Source organism: Netta rufina, assembly GCF_964035555.1.
Source record: "Netta rufina genome assembly, chromosome: 5".
In the NCBI taxonomy this organism is placed as follows: domain Eukaryota; kingdom Metazoa; phylum Chordata; class Aves; order Anseriformes; family Anatidae; genus Netta; species Netta rufina.
The window spans coordinates 5941208-5964000 of record NC_140128.1 but is presented as its reverse complement, the minus strand read 5'-3'; the positions used below and the strand labels follow the sequence as shown (position 1 = coordinate 5964000).

The window sequence follows — 22793 nt, the reverse complement described above, 5'->3', positions numbered from 1 at the left end:
TTTCAATCAAATTGAATGCTTACTTGAATTGTAAAGCCTTAACCCTACTTCAGTTCCTTTTACTATAGTTTTTATTAATTCTCAATACAAACGCAATTTCAAACATCACAATGAAATTTATTAACATATTTTCTTCATACTATTGGACAACAAATGCTGCTCAAATTTGGCAATACCTTTGTCTTCCAAAATTGCTAGCTTCCACTGCCTGACTACATCTTTTTAGTGAATAATCCACTTTTAAGAGCAAACTGAAGGTAGACTGTTTGCTTGTGTACACATACGCTACTGTACTGTGGTAATGTAACTGCTTCAAAGGGAGGCCACTCTCCAAACTGACAATGACTGAATGAAATTAATCTCACTGTAATTGTATATCTGAATGCCGTGGCTACTACAACATGCTGTTACAGTGTCTAATATGTCAAATGAAATTGCAATGAATAGTTTTACACAAATGGAACAAAGCTGTGAGTGACAGAGCTAGAGCCTTTCTATAACTTATACTGCAGTTGGCCAATTCAAGACTTTTAGGATTGACAGAGTTGAGCAGGACAGTGATTTGATAGTTTTGCTACTATCAGAACAGTCCTCAGTTTTCACCATGGCATGTGTTACAGAGGCATCCTCTAGTTGTTAAACTATTTTAAACAGCCTCTTAATTATAATTCATTATATTTAGAAATGGCAGGGTCAACTATAATGGGTTCAAAAAAATTTAAAATGAGATGTGAAATTGCAGAATAAGTCAGCTAAAACATACTTCGTTTGTAGTCTAATTTTGTGTCAGCTCATTTCACAGCAGCTGTTTCCAGTCACATAGAATTTATCTGCAGAATTTCTCTCATTGGGTTGGGGAGAAACAAAGCAAATTAAGATATCCTTCTAAATATGAGTGAATCTTAATCTGTCAGATACATTTCACTTTATCTTGTGCAGCTGTGGTTTAGATTTAGTTTTAGTTAGCAGTAAAGAGTTTCTCTAACCTCCTCTCAAAGGTATTAATTTCAGACTGAATGCCACTTGTCTTTGGCTTTTCAAAAGCACGTGCTACATTTATAGTGCCATTTATTTATACATATGATACAGGAGCCAAAAGAATGGCTGCTTGTAAACGGATGGTCTCATTCTTGCCTTTGTCACTTTAATTCCCTTTTTGTAGAATAAGTTCTGCTCTGTTTGCTGCAGTGATGATGCTGTGAAGGGTTTTGAAATCTCACCCAAGGGTATTTGTGTAGCTTTTCTCTTACCTGAGAAGCCTTAGAAATTTTACAAACATCTTTCCTCAATGCAACGAATTATGAGAAAGCAACATTGCCAAGTCATTACTAAGTGCTTAGCTGCAGCCCAGATGCCTGTTTTACCCAAACATAGACAAAAGAGACTTTCTGTCACCATCAGGGGGCTGCAGAAATAATTGTCCATTTCAGCTTGCTTAACAGCCTTTGTTCTCTCCTACTTTTTATTTTCTGTCATATAAGTTTGGTGATTTTTGCTTTTCCGTACTGATGATCTGAAGTTTGCTATAAGCTGTTGAAAAGTGTTTTGTGGGTACTTTTGAATTAAGTATCTACTACACAGTTACTTGCCATTTCAGAGGAACGTGAGTCAGTGAGCCAAATACCCCTTCTGGTCTTCTGTACAGCACAGCTCTGGGGATTTGGGTGTGCCGTCTCACCTGAGTCAAATCCAAGCCAGGGTATTTTAGTGTCAATAAATTTTCATGCTGTGAAAGAATCTCAGAAATTAAAAGCCTTTTTCCATCTTGAAACTGGAAACAACTGTAGAGGCATATATTGCATCTGGAGTTCATCTTTTACTCTTCCATAGACCTATCTTACCCTTCACAGAGGTAAGGATTTCTGTCATTTCTGTGCAGTCAGGTCTTCCCTGAGGGAAGTATGTTGGATGCAGTGTTTCCCATTGTGTGTGTTTTTTTTGTTTTTGTTTTTTTGTTTTTTTTTGATATGACTCAGAAGAGAAAGAATTACAAGGCAGCAGCAATAGTGGTTCTGAACTCTCCCACACTGCTGCAACTGGAGCCACTGCGAGTCTGTGTATCTTGTTTAACAAGTGCTTCTTTACAACCTCATATGGTTTAGCAGTGTTCTGTGTCAAAGACAAGCACAGACTAGTATCGTGGCGCTTAAAAGAAAGCAAGGCAGATGGGCATGTGTCCTGAGGATTCCACTTGCCAGTTGGTACTGCTCAGGGAGGTATCTGATTGTGGAGATGATGGTAAAAAAGAAACAAAATCAAAGCATGGAAGGTGGAGGGGGTGTGGATAGCATCTAAATTATACAAGCAAGTTTGATGAGTGTTCTTTGCAGTTCTCTTATAAGAGGAAGAGTTAGCAACAGGGATGTTCCCCTCACCAGAGTCCCACTGTGTTGCTGCGGAGTGGGAAATGTAGACACTGAATATACGAAAGAGATGATTTCACTTAGGTGAGCTGATACTGAAGGAAGCTATCTTTCTCTTAGCTGTACAGCTCTGGCAAAATATTTCAGCATAAAAAAGACTTTATATTAGAGAGCTGGTATACTGGGGCACAGTACACTTTCTAAATTTTTTGATTGTTTAAGGAGCTAATTCTCGTTTATATGTCTAAAAAGTTTGTTGGATGTAAAAGGATGAGCATCAGACATTGTGAGCCTGATTCAGAGTGATTCGTACAAAGGGAAATATATGCAGCTGCTATTCTGAATTTTATCGTAAGCACACTGTACTTGAAAAATACTTAACTGATGTGAATCTCTTTTAGCTAACTGGTGTAAGCTTTTGAAAGAGAATCTTTGTGAATGTTTGGGCTTGCCTGTGGGTGCTGGTGCAGTTTGAGATTGGTTGTCTGAAATACTCTCCTGGTTGGAACAGTGTCCTGTCCTCGCCATAGCCGTTCCCTAGCACTGAGCAAGCAGCTTTATTGAATCAGCAGAGAGCTGGGATTACAGGAGGACTCTTATTCATTGTAAGGAAGAATAAAAATAAGTATGTGTGCTTTTGTCATCTGGTCTTCTGTCCATTAAAAACTTTTTCACTCCCTTGGGAGTTGGATTAATCTCATCCAATTTATTTCTCTTGGTTAAAACTGAGAAGTCACAAAACATATGTTGTTAATATGCATGAAAATTCAGAGAAAAGCCCTCCAAACTTGTAATATCTGATAAAATACCCAGCACTATTTGCTGCTGAATTGGGCAATTTAAGTGAATTTTTATATAGATTTTAATACTTGTATTTGGCTTGCTTTCTTTAATTGGATTTTGTGTGTGTGTGTTTGTGTATCACTGATTGCTTCAGGGAAGCTAGCCAGCAAATCAGTATACTTTAAGGCCATTGCTTCTGTGGTATTCTTTGATTTCTCCATGTTGCTTAACTGTTTCTCAGGGTCCAGATACTGCCTAGCTTTCAAGCTAGGTAATGGAGTATTTTTCTGACCCTTGCTAAACTTGGAAATAGAATGATTTTACTAGTAAATTTTGTTTATAGATTGGGAAAGAGTAGATTATGGCCTCAGCTGAGCTAATTTTTTTTTCCCTAGTGGATGATTTCTCTGTGTAACAAAATCAATTTCAACAAAAGGCTGCCTCTCAGCCAGCATATCAAAATATGTTCCATTTTTTTTCCTAAAATCTGACTTCATCTGACTGGATAATTTACTGAAAATGCGGGCCCAAATTCTGATCTTTGTATCAGGATTGGAATCATGAATTAGTCTGGAACATAGATTCTGTTCTACGGAACTACAGTGCTCTGCACGATATTCCAGATTTATGGCTATTTACATATAACAGAAGGAAAACACATTGTCTCTATAGTTTGATATGCTCCCTGTATTTCTCTGTGCTACAACTGTAGAAATATTTTCTTTGCATATTGTCTTCATTTTCTTTCTCACCTGTCTTTTTTTTTTTTCTCCATGTTTTCAGTCAGTAGTGAACCTGATAAGTGAGCTCCAGGAGCAGATGTGTAGACTGCAGCTGGAAATTAATAGTAGAATCCAAGAAAGAAAGTCTCAAGATAGGAAACCAGATGTGACACCTAATGGCCCTCACTCTAGTCCAAGATCAGTGATAGAGACTCTCAGCCAGAAGAATTGCTCTCAGTGTGATGTACGAGAAGTACACCTTAGCAGAAGCTTGTGTATTGACTCTTCTCTTGCAGAAACTAAATTCCACTAACCAGGGCTGTGTTGTGAATTGTTGGCATTAATCGCTGTGACTCTCATGAGTAAGAGAGAGGTGGTTGCAAAAATTACAACAAACAAACAGGGAAGAAAAAAAAATAAAACAACCAAAGAAACAAAAAAGACAAAAGACAGTTTATTCTCCCCACTTTTCTCCCCTGGTCACTGGGACAAATTTGGTCAGTCTTGATATCTATGTCCTACAGCACAGATATCCAGAAGAACCAATCACCTCTCTCAGGTATTACATGACTTGCTTTTTACTCATAGGTCTAGTGCTGGTGTGGGGCTTTTTTTCCTCCTTTTTCCTTTTTTTTTTTTTTTTTTTTCCCTTGTTTTCTTAGTTGAAATTTGTTTGATATGCAGCATGGTAGCATGGTTTGGTAGTTGGCTAATTTTTCTCACAACAATGACACCCTAACCAGTCCTTTGAACACAGATGATAATTAATTCCTGAATATCTTAAAAGCTTAACACAGGTATAAAACGTTTTCTAATAAGTATTCATTTTATCTGAGATACTAGTATGGTTGTTTAATGTATGTACTATACAGGACTCCAAAACTGGGTTATGCTTCCAATATTTTATGTTCCTCAGTTCATTTTAAGACATTTGGTCTCATCAGAGTTCTATCAAGAACTTATTGGTATTGTCCTCAAGAATAAGCATTAAGATTTGGCTCTATGAAGGAAAGGGAGAAAGGACATTTAAGGGACAACGTTGTCAGAGGAATAGCCAGAGATGGCTGCAACTCTATGCTGCATCAACCCTGTTTGTAAAGTTGCAAAAATCAATGCTGAAAGTAACATATTGCTAGTCATATTTGACTCTATGTGTGTGGTATTAAAGGCCTATAACTGAATATCACTTAGTCCGAGTTATTTTTCTTGGTAAGTAGCTTAAACACTTGTTTGGAGGGACAAATGTTGCTTTAATGAAAGTCAGTAATCTGTCAGTACTTCACATTTTTCTGTCTGCTTTCTGGTGGTAGTGAAAACAAATAAAAAACAATCATTAATGCTGTATGAGACTGTAGATGTAGATTTTTTCATTAATTTTCACTGAGATTCACAGGGATTCCTAAAGTCAGATGTCTTCCTTACTATGACTAAGAAATTTGTGCATAATTTCAGGTATCGTGTTTGAGAAACTGTTCCTTATAATAATCTCTCAAAAATAGTTTTTGTCTGCTCAAACTAGGCCACAACTTCTGTATGTGATGGTTCAGTGTTCATTACTGCATAATTCTTGCATGATCTTGAATGCATAACCATGGAAAATTAATATCTTCCTGAGTAATCTTACTTTTAGTTGTTCTTCCTTGCAGGGTTTGCTACAGGAACTTAGACACCTCAAAATTAAAGTGGAAGAACTGGAAAATGAAAGAAATCAATACGAGTGGAAATTAAAAGCAACTAAAGTAAGCAGAATACTTAACACTTGCTAATGACAGGCTTACTGCAGCTAGACACTGGCAAACATACTTCTCATCAGTATTTACTTCTGTTACGATTGCCTTGTGTCAATGCCTAGTGTAGTCTGTTTTTTCTTGAAGCAACTTTGTAATAAGTATTTTGGACTACAGTTTTTGTAGATTCTTTTTATGCTTTCTGTTCCCACCCTGCCATTCCTAATTTTTGTATTTCTTCTTAAAAAAAATAAAAAATAAAAAAGAGGCATTTCATCTAACAAAAGAATTGTTCAGGGGAGGAGCCTCCCTTGAAGATTTTCTGTCTTTTATTTGTATAATGGTAACAAGCCTCTGTGGAACGTGCTTTCTAGACTGAAGAGAAGAGACATGCAAAGTTGGATGGGTGTTGACTTACTATGGAATTTATTTTAACAGAGGTTAAGCCCAAAATACACTATTAGATCATCTACTCTGTCTTCACGTCAGTATCAAAGAGCGTATCTGTTTTACCCCTGGGTTGACCTTAACTCCTGGAAGGCTGTCGGATTTTCATCTGGAATAACTCAACATATGACACATTTGGTCATTTTTGCTTGTAATTTATTTTTCTGGTTGAACGTTGTCATCATTAAACACTTGCACTTTATTTCTAATTTAAATTTTTAGCCCTTTCCCACTAGATTAAAAGGTGCTTACTATTTTCCCTGTTGAGGAGCACTTTTCTGTTCTGTAATCACATCTTTGCTTTCATATGTGTGGTGTTATAATAACTTTATATAAATGATTGACTTTTTTCGAGTTGTGGTTGGATCTTAAAAAAAAACATTTCAAATTATTAAACTGAGTTTTCTTTGTAATCCTTGATACCTTGATCCAGATATGACAGATAGTTGTTCTCTGTATTAACATTTTTTTAGAGAATTCTTAGATGAATATTGAAATTTTGCTATCATATTTTTTTCTATTAAGTTAAAAGCTCTTATTTCCATGAAAATGTTTTCTCTGACGTGGCAGCAATGAACAGCCTTTGGGAAAATATTTTGTTAAGCAGTATGTGGCCAGCTGCCAAGATAGATAAAGATTATGGAAAGGGTAGAAGCAAAATGAAAATAAGAGAGAATAGTAAAATGTGTGAGAGAAGATACAGAAAGAGAAAGGAAGAAAAATAGAGGGAAAGAGAGAAGAAGAAAAAAAGTAATTGCAGAGATAACAGGAATGAGAAATTAAAAGGAAAGGAGGGCATTTAAGAGTACTATGAGATCAAATAGATGAGCAGAGGCAAATCCAAATCTAGTATTAAGAGGCCTGAAGCTCTGTCTTCCTGTTGCTCCAGTGTCTTAGATGAGAAATTGGAATATTTCCATGACTGGATATAAAAAGCATATTAGTCACTGGGAAGTGTACGAGCCCTTCAGAGATGCAGCAAGGCAGATTCCTCTACCCCATGAGGAATTGCAGGCAGAGTAGTAAACTCTTACTGCCATCCATTTGCTTCCTGGTTAAAAGATAAGTTTGTACATTAGAATAAACCAGTCGATCTTTTATCTTGTTCATCTACTGTTTGGTGCTTTGCGTTTTTCCCCCTTTATTTTAATATGTTGATAAACTGGTCACACATTACTTATTTTTTTTAAGTTGTAAGGAAGTTTTGTGTGTGCTTGCAGTGGAGAGGATTAACTATAAACACTTTAAGGGTGCTGAAGAAAATCGTAATGAAGTTACTAACTTAGTAAAGCATGTTGTTGACAGTTTTTCTCATAAATAGCAAAAAGAGATGAGTCACTGTGTTTCAAGCTGGACAATCACTTCTTTCATGGCATGCTTTCCTTTTACGATAATTGCTGTATGCGTGTGTGTATATATGTATATATTTAAAATGCTTTGCTATTTTACAGTGGTCTTCATGCAAAAACTCAGGAGTTGCCCTATTGTAGTCATTATTGAATGGTCAGCATTGTAGTGCTGAGAGCTTCCTAAAGTTTCTTTACCTATACAAATTGTTGAAAATCTTGTCTTTCTCAAACTCTCTTCTCTGAGAGCTAATTTTTGTAAAAAGTGAGCTGTTAAAGTGAGTGTAAAAGGAATAGGATAGCAATACTATGAAATGCGTAAGATTGTTGTAGTGTTATGTCCCAAAGTGGGAACAGGACATCATTCAAAATAAAGTGTTATGCTTAGAAATCTTCTAGTTCATGGGGAAGAATCACAGGCAATCTGTGACAATGTTATTCTGAATTTCTTTTACTCTCTTTCAGGCAGAGATAGCCCAGCTTCAGGAGCAATTAGCTCTCAAAGATGCAGAAATTGAACGCTTACAAAGTCAACTATCTAGGACCTCATCACATAGCGAAGTTGCAGAAAGAGGTAAGAGGAGGAGAATTGTACTGATTTTTTTCCTACTGGGATTATCTTTATAATTTGAAACAGTCATTGTTGTTCAGTATGAATATATTTTTTGTGTCTACCTTCAAAATTTCATTGAAGAACCTTTATAGTTAATGTTTTTTAAGAGGAAAAAAAGTGACAGTAGTAGTTAAATATAATGTTTCAGTGACATACCATTCTCAAATGTATTTGTTAATTCACGCTTTTCATTTGTTCAGGATTGTAATGCAGATTTGTTTTAAATCTGTATGCTTGATACACATCAATAGCAGCTAAATCAGTTCATTTACACTTTGGTCCCAACCAGTCATGCCACAGTTCTCTGAACCTACTGACTCCCTAGAGCTTCTGTCAATTGCTGGGCCAAGAGCATTATGATACTAGTGACCTTCTTCTACAATATTGACTCTGTGCAGGAACATTTGTGTATAGTTTGCCACAGTGTATCAGACAGCTGCACTAACTTTTTTGTGTATGTTAACTAATGCTTTCAAATAGAGCCTTTGCTAAGAGGCAATTTAGGTAACTTGTGCTACCTCTTTATTAGGGCTTACCAAGAGACTCCTTACAGGAATTAATGCAGACACCTCTTTTCTTGAAGAGGACAGTCTGTACTTTTGACTGTTATTTATTCTGAAGAAGTGACAGTCCTTTCCAGGAAAGCCTTAACATGTACTTAGTGCTAATTTAACTCATTTGCAGAGCTTGTGCATGTAAAGTACTGCATGTCTAACTAGAAAATTAGTTTCTCTAACAGCAGTGTTTTGTAGACAAACTCTCCTACTAATAGGATTTTGTATTTTCTATGAGATTCTGAAATAATTTATGGTATTTAAGGTACAGATAGCTGATTACCAATAAGTAGAGTGTTCAGCAACTTTCAACATTCAGTAATGTTTCTGGTCCCGTTTATGCTGAAGATGGGTAAAACTCTCCTTGATTCCAGTGGGAGAAGAATCAAACCTTGTACAGAGATTCTTTAAGCTAACTTCAAGGAAACCACTTAGACTATATTTGAATAGAAACAGTATGCAGCAGTAATAATGCTTCTGAAAAAAAATACTGATTCATCAAATTTTTAGGTGGTCTTCTCAAATAAAGTAGAAGAGTAATGTCAATGTACTTTCTAGTATGCTAGAATGCATATTCTAGTTAAAATGCAAACTTTATCTAATCTGTGCTTTTTCTGTATACTTTGACTCTCACCATTTACCACCGTAGAGGAAGTTTATAGGAGAAGGCTAAAAGAAAAACGTAAGCCTTGCAATTCACTTTTGGCTTTATTTCACTGTTCCTTTCACACAAATTATAACTCAAATGCATTCTGCAGCAGTAATTCAATGTTTGTTTAGATTTGGCTGTCTAATTGTAATATACATAAGACATTGCTTTCATTGCTTGCAGCGAGCAGACAGTTACTTGCCCTCTTTGGTAAGATTTCACTTCAGAAAATAAATCAGAGGTTCACAAAACAGATAGTTGGACTTCAAATGGACATTGTCAAGGTTAACAGAGCCAAAACTTAACCTTTACCTCTTTTTATTTGTACATATGTAAAACCCATACAATATCTGGAAAGATGCCTTTTCTTATTGCAAAATTGAAAAGAAAGAGGGAAGGATTTGGGTCTGAAAAAAAAAAAAAAACCTGTTTCTGTATGTGATGTTGTTATAAATATTCTAAGTAAAGTTTGCTTTGTGTGCTTAAAAATACCTCGACATCAGTTCTTTTTGAAGTCTAATATTTTTTAACAGAAATCATTAGGACTGTGATTTCTAATGGCTTTTTAATTTTTTTCCAATTGCTTGCCCACTGTCTGCTGGCTTCAGTTTTTGATTTGGCTGTGTCCATGCATGTCTTGAATTACTAAGTGTTCTCTTTTGCAAGAGGAATGTTTGCAAAGTTCATTTACATGTTTTAAAATGTAATCATTACAAGGTGTATATTTTTCAGAATCACTACTAGAAAACAGTAATTCCAGTTTTTGCAAATAGTTGAGAAATTGCATTGTATATTCAACATTTAGTTATAAAACCTTTTAAAATGCTCTTTTACAGTATTGATTCTCTTTCTTCTCTCTCACTTCATGCCTGCACATCTGTTTTTCATAGTCCTTTGTGAAACAAATGGGACTGGTCTAATGTCAATGCATGAATTCCTGAAGTGGCAGCTTCAGCAGATAAATTATTTCAGGTTCTATCTCCATAATCTAGGTTTGCTTTAGTGCAAGTTGGTACCAGAGGACTTGTTAAGAATATAATGTAGAGAAAAACTGAAAGATTTGGTTCAGCAAAGTTAGGATGATGTAATTAACAACCTCGTATGTTTCAGAAAATGTGTTTTTTTGGGTGTTTTTGACTATATCATTTTTTAATAACCTCTGAGTCTTGTGTGAGGCAGTTGTGTATTAGCTCTTGATGCAGATTTTAACTCAGTTATTTATACCGAGCTGTTTTAAGAAAAAAGTATTTTACAAATTTTCCTCATTATAGAATATCAAAATGGTTATTGTTATTTTTCATTTTCAAGACTCATGAGTATCCTTGAACTAATTCTCATAAGCTTGAGAATATTTTTCCCAGATGGAATAAAATTAATTTTCAATCACGCTTAAATTTATTTCCATAAATGTATAACAGCAAACACGCTCTCATCTTTTGCAAAATAAGCTTTGCTGTTTTAGAATATGAATTTTAGAATATGAAATAGCATTGTGTAGCCTCTAATAAACAAAACCAGCTTGTTTGTGTTGTGTGATGCTTTTAATAGTTAGCTGTTGAAAAGCTTTAAATTAAATGTAGTTTAATTTGCCATGCCACTGACATGGTTTTGGTAATTTATAAGAACATGGAGAGTGTAGTACGAAACAGATATCATTTACACTAAATATAGCAAATGTATTTTTCTCATAACATTTTGAAAACATTTTTAGATCAAGAAGTTCAACGGTTGAAGATAGGAATGGAATCTTTATTGGCTGCAAATGAAGAAAAGGTGAGAAAACATTCTTTCTACGTAATAAAAATGAAATGTTGGTTTTGAATCTCTGTAATGATCTGAATTGCCCGCTTTCCACAAGCATATGATATCGCCCTGATTTTTGGATTAATGCCATGAGACTGTGACAGAATGTTTATTTTTATAAAATAGGAATTGTGTCTGACCTTGCTAACCTGTAGTAGAACTCGTTAGTTACATTACATTCCAGACGGGAGCATGTGTTGGTTTCACCCTGCTGGACCGCTGAACTCCACCACAACCATGCTCTCAATCGCCCTCCTCAAAGGAAGGGGAGAGAAAATAATATGGAAAGGGCTCAAGAGTTGAGATAAGGACAGGGAGATCACTCAACAATTATTGTCATGGTGAAAAAAAGACTCTGCATAGGGAGATACATGTAATCCATTCTTTATTACCTTTTATTAACAAGTTAGAACAGTGAAAAACTAAAATTAAACAAACTCAAGACACCTTCCCCCACACACAGACTTTCTCTTCCACCTCTTCTCCTTGAGTAGTGCAGCGGAACAGGCAATTGGGGCTAATGATGCTTCATCTCTGCTGCTTCTTCACAGTCCCTCTCTGCCCCTGCTCCCCATGGGGTCTCTCCCTCAGGATGCCGTCCTTCCTGCACTGATCCTGCGGGGGCTGTCCACAGGCAGCAGCTCTTCAGGAACTGCTCCAGCATGGGTCCATACCATGAGGTCCATCCATCCCCCAGGAGCAAACTGCTCCAGCATGGGTCCCCCACGGGTGGGTGGCAGCTCCCCCCATGTGCCCTGCTCCTGCGTGGGCTCCTCTCCACGGGCTGCAGCTCCGACCCGGGGCCTGCTCCTGTGGGGGCTCTCCAGGGGCCGCAGCCTCCTCCAGGCCACATCCACCTGCTCCACCAGGGGCTCCTCCATGGGCTGCAGCCACTCCTGCAGCCCCCAACTACCAAACCCTTGCCCATACACCCAATACAGAACAGAACGCGAAGGTTGTAACGAGCAGAATCTCTGGTTTTCTGCTATTAGAAAGTGCTAGGATGTGCTCATCTTAGGCAGTTCTTTATTTTCCAAACTTGATCTAAAGTATACATTGGTATCCCTAGTTCACATCGTGATAGAAAAATAAAGTAAAAAATGCCTTTGGTTCAGACTAAACTCTTCTAAGAATAGGGATCAGGTCTGAAAGAGACAAGGGCTATAAAGCCGAAAGGATGTGTGTGGGGAGTAATAAAGGAGAGGAAGAGTGAAATTAGATACATTTAAATTGTAAATATGTTTGTTGTTGTTGTTGTTGCTGTTTTTTGACTCTCACCACCTCCGCTGCTTGTCTGTCAATTGAACAATTCAAGTGCAAAGCCTTCAGATGTCACTGACTTATTACATAAAGTGTTCCTTATTTTTAGAAGTTTTATTCATGATTAGTTCTTGAGGAAATTGTAGTTCTTGTTTTATGATAATAAACAGGCAACAAGATTTTCTTTTTTGGTCACGTATTTATATATGATCACTTACCCAGTAATATGCATTCCTAAAAACTTCCTTCAGTAAGTGGGGGATCTGGACAGAGCAATGTTAATTCTAGGGAAAATTAATGAAACTCATAACGATCTCTAGTTTTTACACACTCAAAAAGGTAAAATTTACATCTGGAAAATAAAAGATGTAGCAACATCTCTTTCCAAAATTGTTCCAAGGCTCCATAAGTTTTTTGAATTTGAAGGGAACAAAATACTGTTGATTATGTCCTAATATCTGGGTATACTGACAGGGAAAGGAGGGTCATTTCCTTGGAAACTAGTGGTCAGTTGACTCACAGGTTAATAAATGTTCAATATAGAGCCATCACCTTCAATAGTCTCACAAAATAAAATATTCTGCTTTTGTGAGACCCCACCCGGAGTCCTATATTCAGCTCTGTGGCTCGCAGCTCAAGAAAGACGTGGAGCTGTTGGAGCAAGTCCACAGGAGGGCCACGAGGATATTCTGAGGGCTGGAGCTCTTCTCCTGTGAAGAAAGGCCAAAAAAGCTGGGGTTGTTGAGAAAATCCCAGTCTATCTTTCTGTTTCCAGGCCAAAATCACAAAAATTAATGTGTCATAAGAGTGTAGTATAAAAATTCAGGATTTTTAATATGATTCCATTTTGTGCTTTTCACAGGACCGCCGAATAGAGGAGTTGACACTATTGCTAAGCCAGTACAGAAGGGTCAAGGAAATAATGATTGCAGCTCATGGTAAAATGTCTTGTGAATAATTTCCTAGTATCAGATCATTTAAAAACTTCATGCACTACAACTACTATTTGTTGGCTGTTGAATTTACGTGTATAATACTATATAGTTCATTATATATACATTTGTATCATGCTGGGGTGCTGAAAGAGTAGAAAGAACCACAATATTCCTTGAGCAGGCTTGTAGGCCTGTGTGTTTTTGACTGTAGCTGGTGGAAATTTTTTTTTTGGTTCTTATGTTATAGTCAGTAAAAAAAAAAAAAACTGAGGATTTAGTTACAACATTAGTATTCAGAGAGACTTCTGTGACTGAATCTCGTGTTCAGCTCCCTAAATTTTACCCTAAAATGCTTAAAATGCTTTCTACGTCAGTTAATAGTAAATTCCTCTGTAGAGCCTAATTTTGGTGCTATATTCTGCTATGTATGGTGCCATTAAAGATTTTGATTGGTAAGGATGGCTGATGAGATCACTGCTCTAGTTGTACAGCTATGTGAACTGCTCATCAGTCAGGTCTGAAGTCCTGCAGTTCTACCTCATTATGTGCCAAGGCAATCCAAAGCCAGCACTGCTTTCCTTAAAATGCTTTACTACATGTTGCAGTAGGGCAGGAACTTTGGTTGCAGAACTCCTACATCCATGCAGTGATGGCTGGGTGGACAGCTGGTGCCATGGTGTTATTAGAACCTTCATGCAGCGCTGTAAGTCTCTTCCCTAGTGTAGGCCCATGCCTTAAGTCCTTCATGGCCAAAGCTCCATACTTCATTTTTCCCTGCTGCTGGTTGTCATTCCCTCAGTTGCACGTGGATTGTAGACATCTGATGAAAAGGAATTAGAGCAGAAAGGGTGAAAAGGGCTGAGCAAACAGCAGGATGCTGCTCATTCTGAGACATAATCTGTAGATGGAGGGACAATTAAGAAAGTTCATTCAAATTAGTTAAACGCACAAGTTTCCAGCAGTTTTATTAAATTGCACTAAATCCCGTTCTAGAATCTGTTATGCAAAATTAAAATGACAGTTTAATTAATCACCTCCTGCGGATGAATTAAAGCATACAGATAGGTATTAAGTTTGTGTAGTATTTTCTATGACAAGTTTTTACAGTGTAAAGTGAAACCAGGAGACCTTAGCGGATGGTGAACCTTAAATAATTAATTAGATCGTACATTCAGATTTCATACACCACAGTTCAATTCAGGAATGGCAGTAATGATCAGCACCAGCCAGCCACCTAGAGTTAAAGGAAGCAGTGTTTTCCTTCATCATGCTTTTTATACTGCATTTATCACAGGGAATCTGGAATCTGATCTCTTACTGTTAGGAGGACCTTTTTTCTTCTTTGTCTCTGATATATTGCTGAAAGAGATGTAATGAAAATAATAAGTTCTGTTGCCCTTTTCCCTCCCCTAAGAAAAACCCTCACAGCTGACTAGGCAGGTTCTGGTTTGGAGAGAATGACTAGAAATCCACGGTTGCTTTGGTGCACAGAATATTATATGTATAAACCACATGCTGGCTGTACAGATTAGGGTGCACCATCCCCTTGTTGGGATATGCTTTTGGAGGAGGCTTTTGTGCATAAGCAAGGTGCAAGCCATGATGGTCTGGATTATTGAGTTGGTACTGCTGAGAGTATGATGGAGTTAGTGTATGCTAGTGTAGACATTCCGTACAGTATTAACTAAAATACTAGTGATGCTCAGCATATTAAAACAAAAACCCCAAACCTGTGTGAGAACTGGAGTGTATACTTAGATCCTCCATAAAAGAGGTACATGCTGTGATGCCTCCATTTTCTTCATAGCCCCAATGAGCTTGTTACCTTGTCTGTGTTTTTGTGAGAATTTCATGGTTAGATTACCAATAAATATTTCTCCTTAAAAAAAAAAAAAATATATATATATATATATATATATATTATTTCTAGAGGCAGGTTTTAAAGTTTCCCTCTGAAGTGTAATCCCTGCTTAAAAGTTGTTTTATTAGGGTCAATGGGTTGAAATCTTCAGTCTCATATAACTGTTATGAAATAATTACATGACTGAAACACATTACATTGTAAGTGTCACTTTTTTCTGCTAAAGGGGACCAGTAAGTTACATTAACAATAGAGGACTAACTTGTCATGATAGGTAACATGTACACTAAAAAAAATATGTGTTTTGGATTAAAGTAGTACATCAGCTTGAAACAGTTATTGATATCTGAATAAAATGTAGAGGAACTATCATGAGCCACTACAGGTAGCTCTTATGGTTTTAGTAATTTGTGCCGAGGGGCTGCCTACCAGGAACCATAGTTTGTGATGTTATCAGCACTAAGTTTCACTTCATATCCTGAAGGACCAGTGGTCAGTATCGAGTTTTTTGACAGTGTTTTTAGCTCAACAGCATGATAACCGAGCTCATGTCAAATGACTTTTTAAGAGGTCTCTCTTCTCAACAGTGAGAAGGCTAAAACATAAGATTTGATGCTTTTACATAACTGCCTAGAGCTATTGCACCTCCATCACTTAAATTGGGATTTATCAAAGTACTTAAATGTCAGTCTAAATTTCTCCGTCATGGCATATCTGCTCTTCCATATCCTGTATGTAATCCCATGCATGAAATACCTCCAGAAGATTTCTCATCCAAAATACTCTGGAAGTTTGCTGAGCACTAAATATTCAGACTTTAATTTAGTATTTCAGCTTTGACAATTCAACAATAAAAATCTTCTTCAATAGTGAATTTGGAATATTTCAGTTTGGGATATCCAGAAAACCATGAAGTATGTTTACATGTTCATCCTCAAAGTGAGCATGGGGCACTGCATTATGATACGTTCAATGTCTAACATGTATCCTATAAAGTGATAAACTGTGAGAAGGAAAATGGTACCAACTTGAATTTCCCTTACAACATCAAATTGTGAATTAAAGTAGTTCAGAATCTGTCTCATAAGCAGCTCAGCTACTGAGAACAGAGAACAGCAGATGACTATATTTGTTGTCAAATATAAATCAGCTCACGTGTAAATCAGAGCACTAAGGAGGGCTGGGGAGTGGGAAAGGCTGCCAAACTAGATGCGTCAGACTGAAGTGGAATGTAGAGACTGAAGTATTTAGATTGTCTGAATATGGTCTTAAATGTTATATTTTTTTTGACTTGTTTCTCTCCCTTTCTACTTCTAATCTTTAATGCTTGCAGGCTCTTCAGACAGAATTCTATCTGCTGGCAATGAAGAGGAACTTGAGGCAACTTTAAGGAAATGGAATATTTTGAACAATCCTCAAGGAGATCTATTTAAATCAGAGGTATGTAGTAAAGATGTTTTAGAAGCACATTCTGATGTAAATATGAGTTGTTTGTCTTGGTTTCTCTGTAGTAGCAAAGATAATGTAGACAAGGGTTTTGCCCTGGCTGAATTTTTGTGCCTATTGCTATGGGAACTTCAGATTCAGACACTAGTGTTACAGGCTTGAAACTTGTATTTTACATAGGCCTCTTCAGGAGAATTGCCACCAGCTACGTTATCTCCAGTGCCACACAAAGCTACAGAAATCAGGCAAGACTTGTGTTTCTCACTTTTTATTGGGATTGTCAAGTCTACATTATTTAATTTAAGTGTTGGTATCTAGTCTTGCCTGTTCTTAACTACCCAAAAGTTCTTGCAAAGCTGTGAAAGAAGTGTAATTTTGTAAATTACAAATGTAAATTTTTAATGCTTAGTTGTATGAGGTTTGGACTACACAAATGAATTAGTCATTTTATATATCAGAAGATATATGTATTACAGTACTTAATATATTTTATTCTGATTTGAAGTGGAACCATTCCAGTATCTTCAACTAATCTAACCCCTTCACAAGAAGAAACTTTGGAAATCCTAAATAGGTAAGAATTGGTAACACTAACTGAAATGTACAACATATAGCCAGATGTTTTTTGATAATTCTGTTTTCTCCTTCCATTTTTAAAATCTTTTAAAAAGCCCTTAATATTGCACAGTGTTTGCAGAGAGTTATTAAAGTCTACTTTTGCTTGTTACGGGTATCTTAAAAAGTCATTTATATATATAAGGTTTAAAACTGGATATTGGACCTTATTGCCTTTTGTTGTTGATAAGCATGGCCATGTTCCTGTTTCTGACATCGTCTACATGAGTACTATGTTTTAAACCCAGGACTATGAATTTTAAGCTAAAAACAAAACAAAACGAAACAAAACAAAAACAATCTCCTAGTTCTTCATTATCTGTTATTTGAAGATATTATGTGATATATGATAGCTGTCGCATGATACCGTTGTGACATACACAAGCATATTATGTTGCATTTACAATGCCTTTTTTGCCTGTTATTATTTTAAGGGTCCCACAGAAAAAAAAATCAAGTAGTTTAGAAGACTTGCAGAGTGAATCCCTGGAAAAGGTTGGTTTATTTGTACTCAAAATTTCTGGCGTTAAATCTCTAGAATAAAGATAAAGGTCAAGTATAAATATTGTTTGCTTCAGATATAGTAAACCTAACCACCACTGATGTCGTATGTGGAAAAAAAAAACCCTAGTGATATAATAGTTCAGGTTCATCTTTTGGCCCCAGTGCTAATCTTAGAGTAAACAAATGATTTGACACATCCTCAAATTCAGCTTTTCAACTAAGAGAAAAAAAAATATTTAAGAGAAATTGTCGTGGTTTAACCCGGCCGGCAGCTAAACACCACACAGCCGTTCGCTCACTCTCCCCCCTCCCTCTCTGGGACGGGGAAGAGAAATGGAAAGTGAAGCCCGTGAGTTGAGATAAAGACAGTTTAATAAGATAGGAAAATAATAATAACAATAATAATAATAATAATACAATGATGATAATAATACTACTAATAATAATGTGTACAAACAAGTGATGCACAATGCAATTGCTCACCACCTGCTGACCGATGCCCAGCTTAACCCCGAGCAGTCCGGCCCCCTCCCCCCGGCTAGCCACCCCTATATATTGTTTAGCATGACGTCAGATGGTATGGAATACCCCTTTGGCCAGTTTGGGTCACCTGTCCTGGGTCTGTCCCCTCCCAGCTCTTGCTGCACCCCCAGCCTGCCCGTTGGCAGGACAGAGCAAGAAGCTGAGATGTCCTTGGCTTGGTATAAGCACTGCTCTGCAACAATTAAAACATTGGGGTGTTATCAGCACTCTTCTCATCCTAAGCCTAAACATAGCATTCTACCAGCTACTAGGAAGAAAATTAACTCTGTTCTAACTGAAACCAGGACAGAAGTACAGCAAATAATGAGAAGTCATTTTGTTGAACTGCAGTATGATTTTGTTTATAGATTACTGTTTTTAAAATGTTTTTGATTTCCAATCTGCTAAAATATTAAGACAACATACCTGGAAGTATTAAAAAGAAGCATTGGGACTGGGCGTGCATTTTCACATAGGATTCCTTTGAGTGTTTGCACGTAAATATGAATGCCACTCCCTAACTTTGACTTCTGATATAAATGGCATTCTTGAAGATGGTAGTGATGCTGCCTTAGTTAAACAGCAGTAGCACTGTTGTTAATTCCAAGGCTTCATTCCATTCCAGAGTAAAGACTTTCCAATTTACCAAGTCTCATTATGCTATGGTCCAGAGGTTTTATTTGTCATTATGTACGCTGAAGTTTTTTTCTGCATGTGTACGTGTAACTTACAGGACTATTACTGACATTTTCTATGCCAAAACTAGGCTTAATACTAGATTACATGACCAAATAAAATGTTTGAAATTTATGTTGCACTCATTTGATTGTGGTCACACACATGACAGATCATTTGACAGCTAACATTTCATTCTGTGTGTAATTTATGAAGGTCTGTTTTCTTTTCATAACTTTTAAATTATTTTCTTGTCTTAATCTTGTCTTAAAAAAAAAATAATCTATTTGTCTCTATGATATGATAAGGCTCCACCTACACATTTAGGCTGCAAATCTGCTGTATCTATCAAATCAGAGTCCATATAGAAAAAATGAAGGATGTGACAGAACTTTAGTCGGTGAGACCCTAGTTCAGCAAGGAATTTGAATTGTATGCCCTAATTTAGGCATGAGGCTTCTTAGTGAAATAAATGAGACCAGACCTCCCTATATTTAAACAAGAAGTAGTCACAACTTAACCAAAACTAAGCCCCAGAAAACTTGTTTTGCTGACACAGCACAAGACTTTGCTCCTGTCACTGAGTCCAGCAGAACCTGTGCTGCTGGCGTTGTTTGCACAAAACTCAAACTCCAATTGTGTCCAGCAACAATAAAAATGAAATAAAACATACTGGTGTTTCTGACCTAGCCATGCTTATATTTTTCACGGCTCTTCTTCATGGTTTCAGATGGATCCATACAGTACTGCATAGATTCTCTTTTAACATCAGACGTTTTCATACCGTTTTAAGTGTTATGTGGCTGCCATGGGACCACCCAGAAGCCTAAAAATAGCAAAATCTCTTTGATCACAACAGACCCTAAACTGGGCACAAAATTAGTAAACTGGTTTGAACAAACACATTTAAAGGTTAAATACTTTATAAAATGAAGAGATAACAGACCTTGTAATATGTTGTCAATGCATTAAGTAGCGTCACTATAGTAATCACACTATAATTGATGTATGTACGTTAATACTAACATTTGTCTGTTGCTTTTTTCCATCAAACTTTGAAATTATTCTCCCTGCAACTCCGTAGTATGTAGAAGGAAAACCAGTACAGCCTGTTGTAGAACAAGAGGTATATTAACTGTAAACTCTTCTAACATTTATCTGCTGTGATGTGCTGTGATGGTATGGCTGTTTTCATTTTGTATTCATCTTCCCTTTCAAAATGTTTGCAAAGTTCATGTACTTGACAAACTTTGGGAACAAGGGTAGGGGTAAGGATTTGTGTGTGTGTGTGTGTTTTCTTTATCAACAAGCTGTTTGGGTGTGTAATGTCAATTTCAGAAAATATAGTGCTAATATTTGATTAAAGTAATAAATGGTTTCTCCACTCATGTAATGTTAGTTGCTAGTGGGGGCACACTGTAACTGCCAAAACAGGAGCAGGGATGGGACACACAGTGCCCAAAATTCAGGAATCTGGTCCATGATTATAGAATCACAAAGATCCCTCTTGGCCTTAAAATAAAAATTGAATAAACCAGTGGTTATCTAATTAAATATTTCATGTATCATTCTGTCACAGACAAAGTTTTATCTAAGTATTTCAAAATAATTTTGTTTAAATGGGGTTACTAATTAGGAGAACCCTGTATGTTTCTGTGCACTAAACACATTTTGCGTATTTTCAGCACATTGTTTTCCTACCTTACCTCCTTTCTGATTCTGTCATCTGTCAGTATGAGCTTATTTCAAAATACACGTTGAATGTACACCACTCCCACAATGTCAATTGGAGTTACAGGTTCATTGCTTTTCCAGAAAAGCCTCTCCATTCTTGTAATTTTGACAGTTGTGATACATATATATATATATATATATATATTTTGTCCAGTCATGGCTCCTTCATCTTTTCCTCTGGAGTCAGTATTGATGAAGTCTCAGCGCAAACTTTCCAAAACTGTAGCCAAGGGCATCTGTGCAATACATACTTTGGCTGCAGAAAATCTTGTTAGGCCCAAAACTGCCAGATCTGTATGCAGGTTCTAAACTACCTTTGTACAAGGGGCAGGATTCCAAATTAGTCGGTAACTGTAAAATTGAATGCATGGAAGATGAAGGGACTCTCTATTTTAAGCATAGCCTACATAGCAGTACCCTTTCAATACCAGATACTGCATGCTGGCTTTGAGGACCACCTCTGGTGACCTCTGTTGCTTGAGGAAGGTCCTCCCAGTGTAAGTAATCTCTCTGATGCCACTGGTACTATGTACGTGTACCGTAGGTGTAGGCAAAAGTAAGGCTGCAGGCCTAAAGTATGGCTATTTTAGTCTGATGTGGACAGAAATTGTATAGAATATGTCAGCTCTAAAATACAGGTCAGTCCATGCTTTTTAACCAGCATACATCCAAGATATACATTGTGGTTAGGTACAATACAGTTGGTATTTACTATATGCTTTGCAGTTTGCGTTCAACTTTTTTTTTTTTTTTTTCAACTTAGCAATTGTAACCTTAGTTATCCAGAGAGGTCTTGATTCTTACAGAAGTTACATTTCTGTAGCCTATCCTCATTTTTGATTCTTTGAAAGTGATTAATGGAGGTGGGCAAATATGACTAGCCAAATTTGAGTTACACAAATACTTTTGGCTTAAATTCCATCAAGATACAACTGTAAGGCAAAAACATAGACACTTTGATGAAATATGAAGGAAAAATTTGGCAGGGCAAAGAATGGGCTAAGAAATGACTAAATTTATTTCTGGCACTGTCAAAAGTGGGCCTTGAATGGCATAAATTATTATATATGGTGCCAAAAAAATCATGACAAACCAGGTAATATTCTATATATATATATATATATATATTATGGTTTAATATAATACATGGTATAGCTGAAAGGGAAGGAGAAGATGAGGGAAGAGAAGGTTGGGTCTTAGCTAGAAAATCATGGCAGCTGATTATTAGATTTAAATTGGTATATTAAATATTAGATTTAAATTGAAATGTCTGTAAAAAGGAACATGCCAAACTTCAAAATACTTTTTCTAAATTTATAAATGACTATTGTGTACTAGATTGTAAATGCAATGAGTGATTTGCTTTTTTCTCTATCCTCTAAAAAAATGCAGAGTAAGCCACTTGTGAAAGGCAGCAAATACCAAACTTTGCCAGGAAAACTGCCTCGACCCTTACAGAATGGAGAACAGGGAACATATAACACATCAAATTCACCAGACTCATGTGGCATGAACGACAGTGAGGACAACAGCATCCTGGGCCTGAGTAAGTGTCCCTGCCTCTCTGAGAGGTGGCGGGGGGGTTATGTAAGAGGCAAACAAGAAAACTAAAAATGGGGAAATACCATGTTATATAACCTTCTGTGTTACAATAACGTATGATGTTCGGGTGGCTCACTGAGGGAAAGTTCTGTTTTTAACAATATATCAAAAATATTCTAGATGGGCTCACTGGAGAGTGAAGGGTGACTTTAGTTGGAACATTCTTTTTGTTGCACTGGATGACATTTAATTTGCTGACGTCAGTGATAGCATATGTAATGAGCTCGTAACACGGTTGGAGGTTATGGTGACAGCTTTCTTAGCCAACAAATCTGTTACTGAAAATTAGAATTTTTGGAGATCCAAACATATTGATAGTATGAATAAGTGTATTTTTTTCACACTGTCTTCCATTGATCACATGAGTTTGCTGATGTTTTCTTATAAAACAACAAACAAAAATGCACAGCCAAGTACATCAAGAATAGACAAAATCTTTTTAAAGGAACGTACACTAAATTGTGTATTAATCAAACAAAAAAACTTTTCCTTTCCCATCCCACTGTATTTTATTGTGTGACACTTTACAATATAACCAGCAGTAATGTGCACATTTTAGAAAAAAAGTTAAGGATTTTGGATTTTTTTTTTAATTGTTATTGGATTGTTTTTTTTGTACGTGTGTGGTTTGT

The 22793-nt window shown here is 36.6% G+C and overlaps 1 protein-coding gene across 3 annotated transcripts in view; it reads left to right on the top strand.

The window, feature by feature from the left end:
- The window catches only part of PPFIBP2 (PPFIA binding protein 2), a 107676-nt gene that overhangs the window by 72982 nt on the left and 11901 nt on the right, over positions 1-22793 (top strand). For 2 of the 3 annotated variants that reach the window (XM_084288155.1, XM_084288154.1), the window contains exons 7-17: positions 3930-4112; positions 5515-5607; positions 7854-7962; positions 9205-9237; positions 10916-10977; positions 13130-13205; positions 16397-16503; positions 16690-16754; positions 17015-17083; positions 17559-17619; positions 21952-22105. In XM_084288155.1, coding sequence (XP_084144281.1) covers positions 3930-4112; positions 5515-5607; positions 7854-7962; positions 9205-9237; positions 10916-10977; positions 13130-13205; positions 16397-16503; positions 16690-16754; positions 17015-17083; positions 17559-17619; positions 21952-22105 — 1012 coding nt within the window. The remainder of the gene's footprint in view (positions 1-3929; positions 4113-5514; positions 5608-7853; positions 7963-9204; positions 9238-10915; positions 10978-13129; positions 13206-16396; positions 16504-16689; positions 16755-17014; positions 17084-17558; positions 17620-21951; positions 22106-22793) is intronic. The other variant, XM_084288156.1, reaches the window with a different exon arrangement.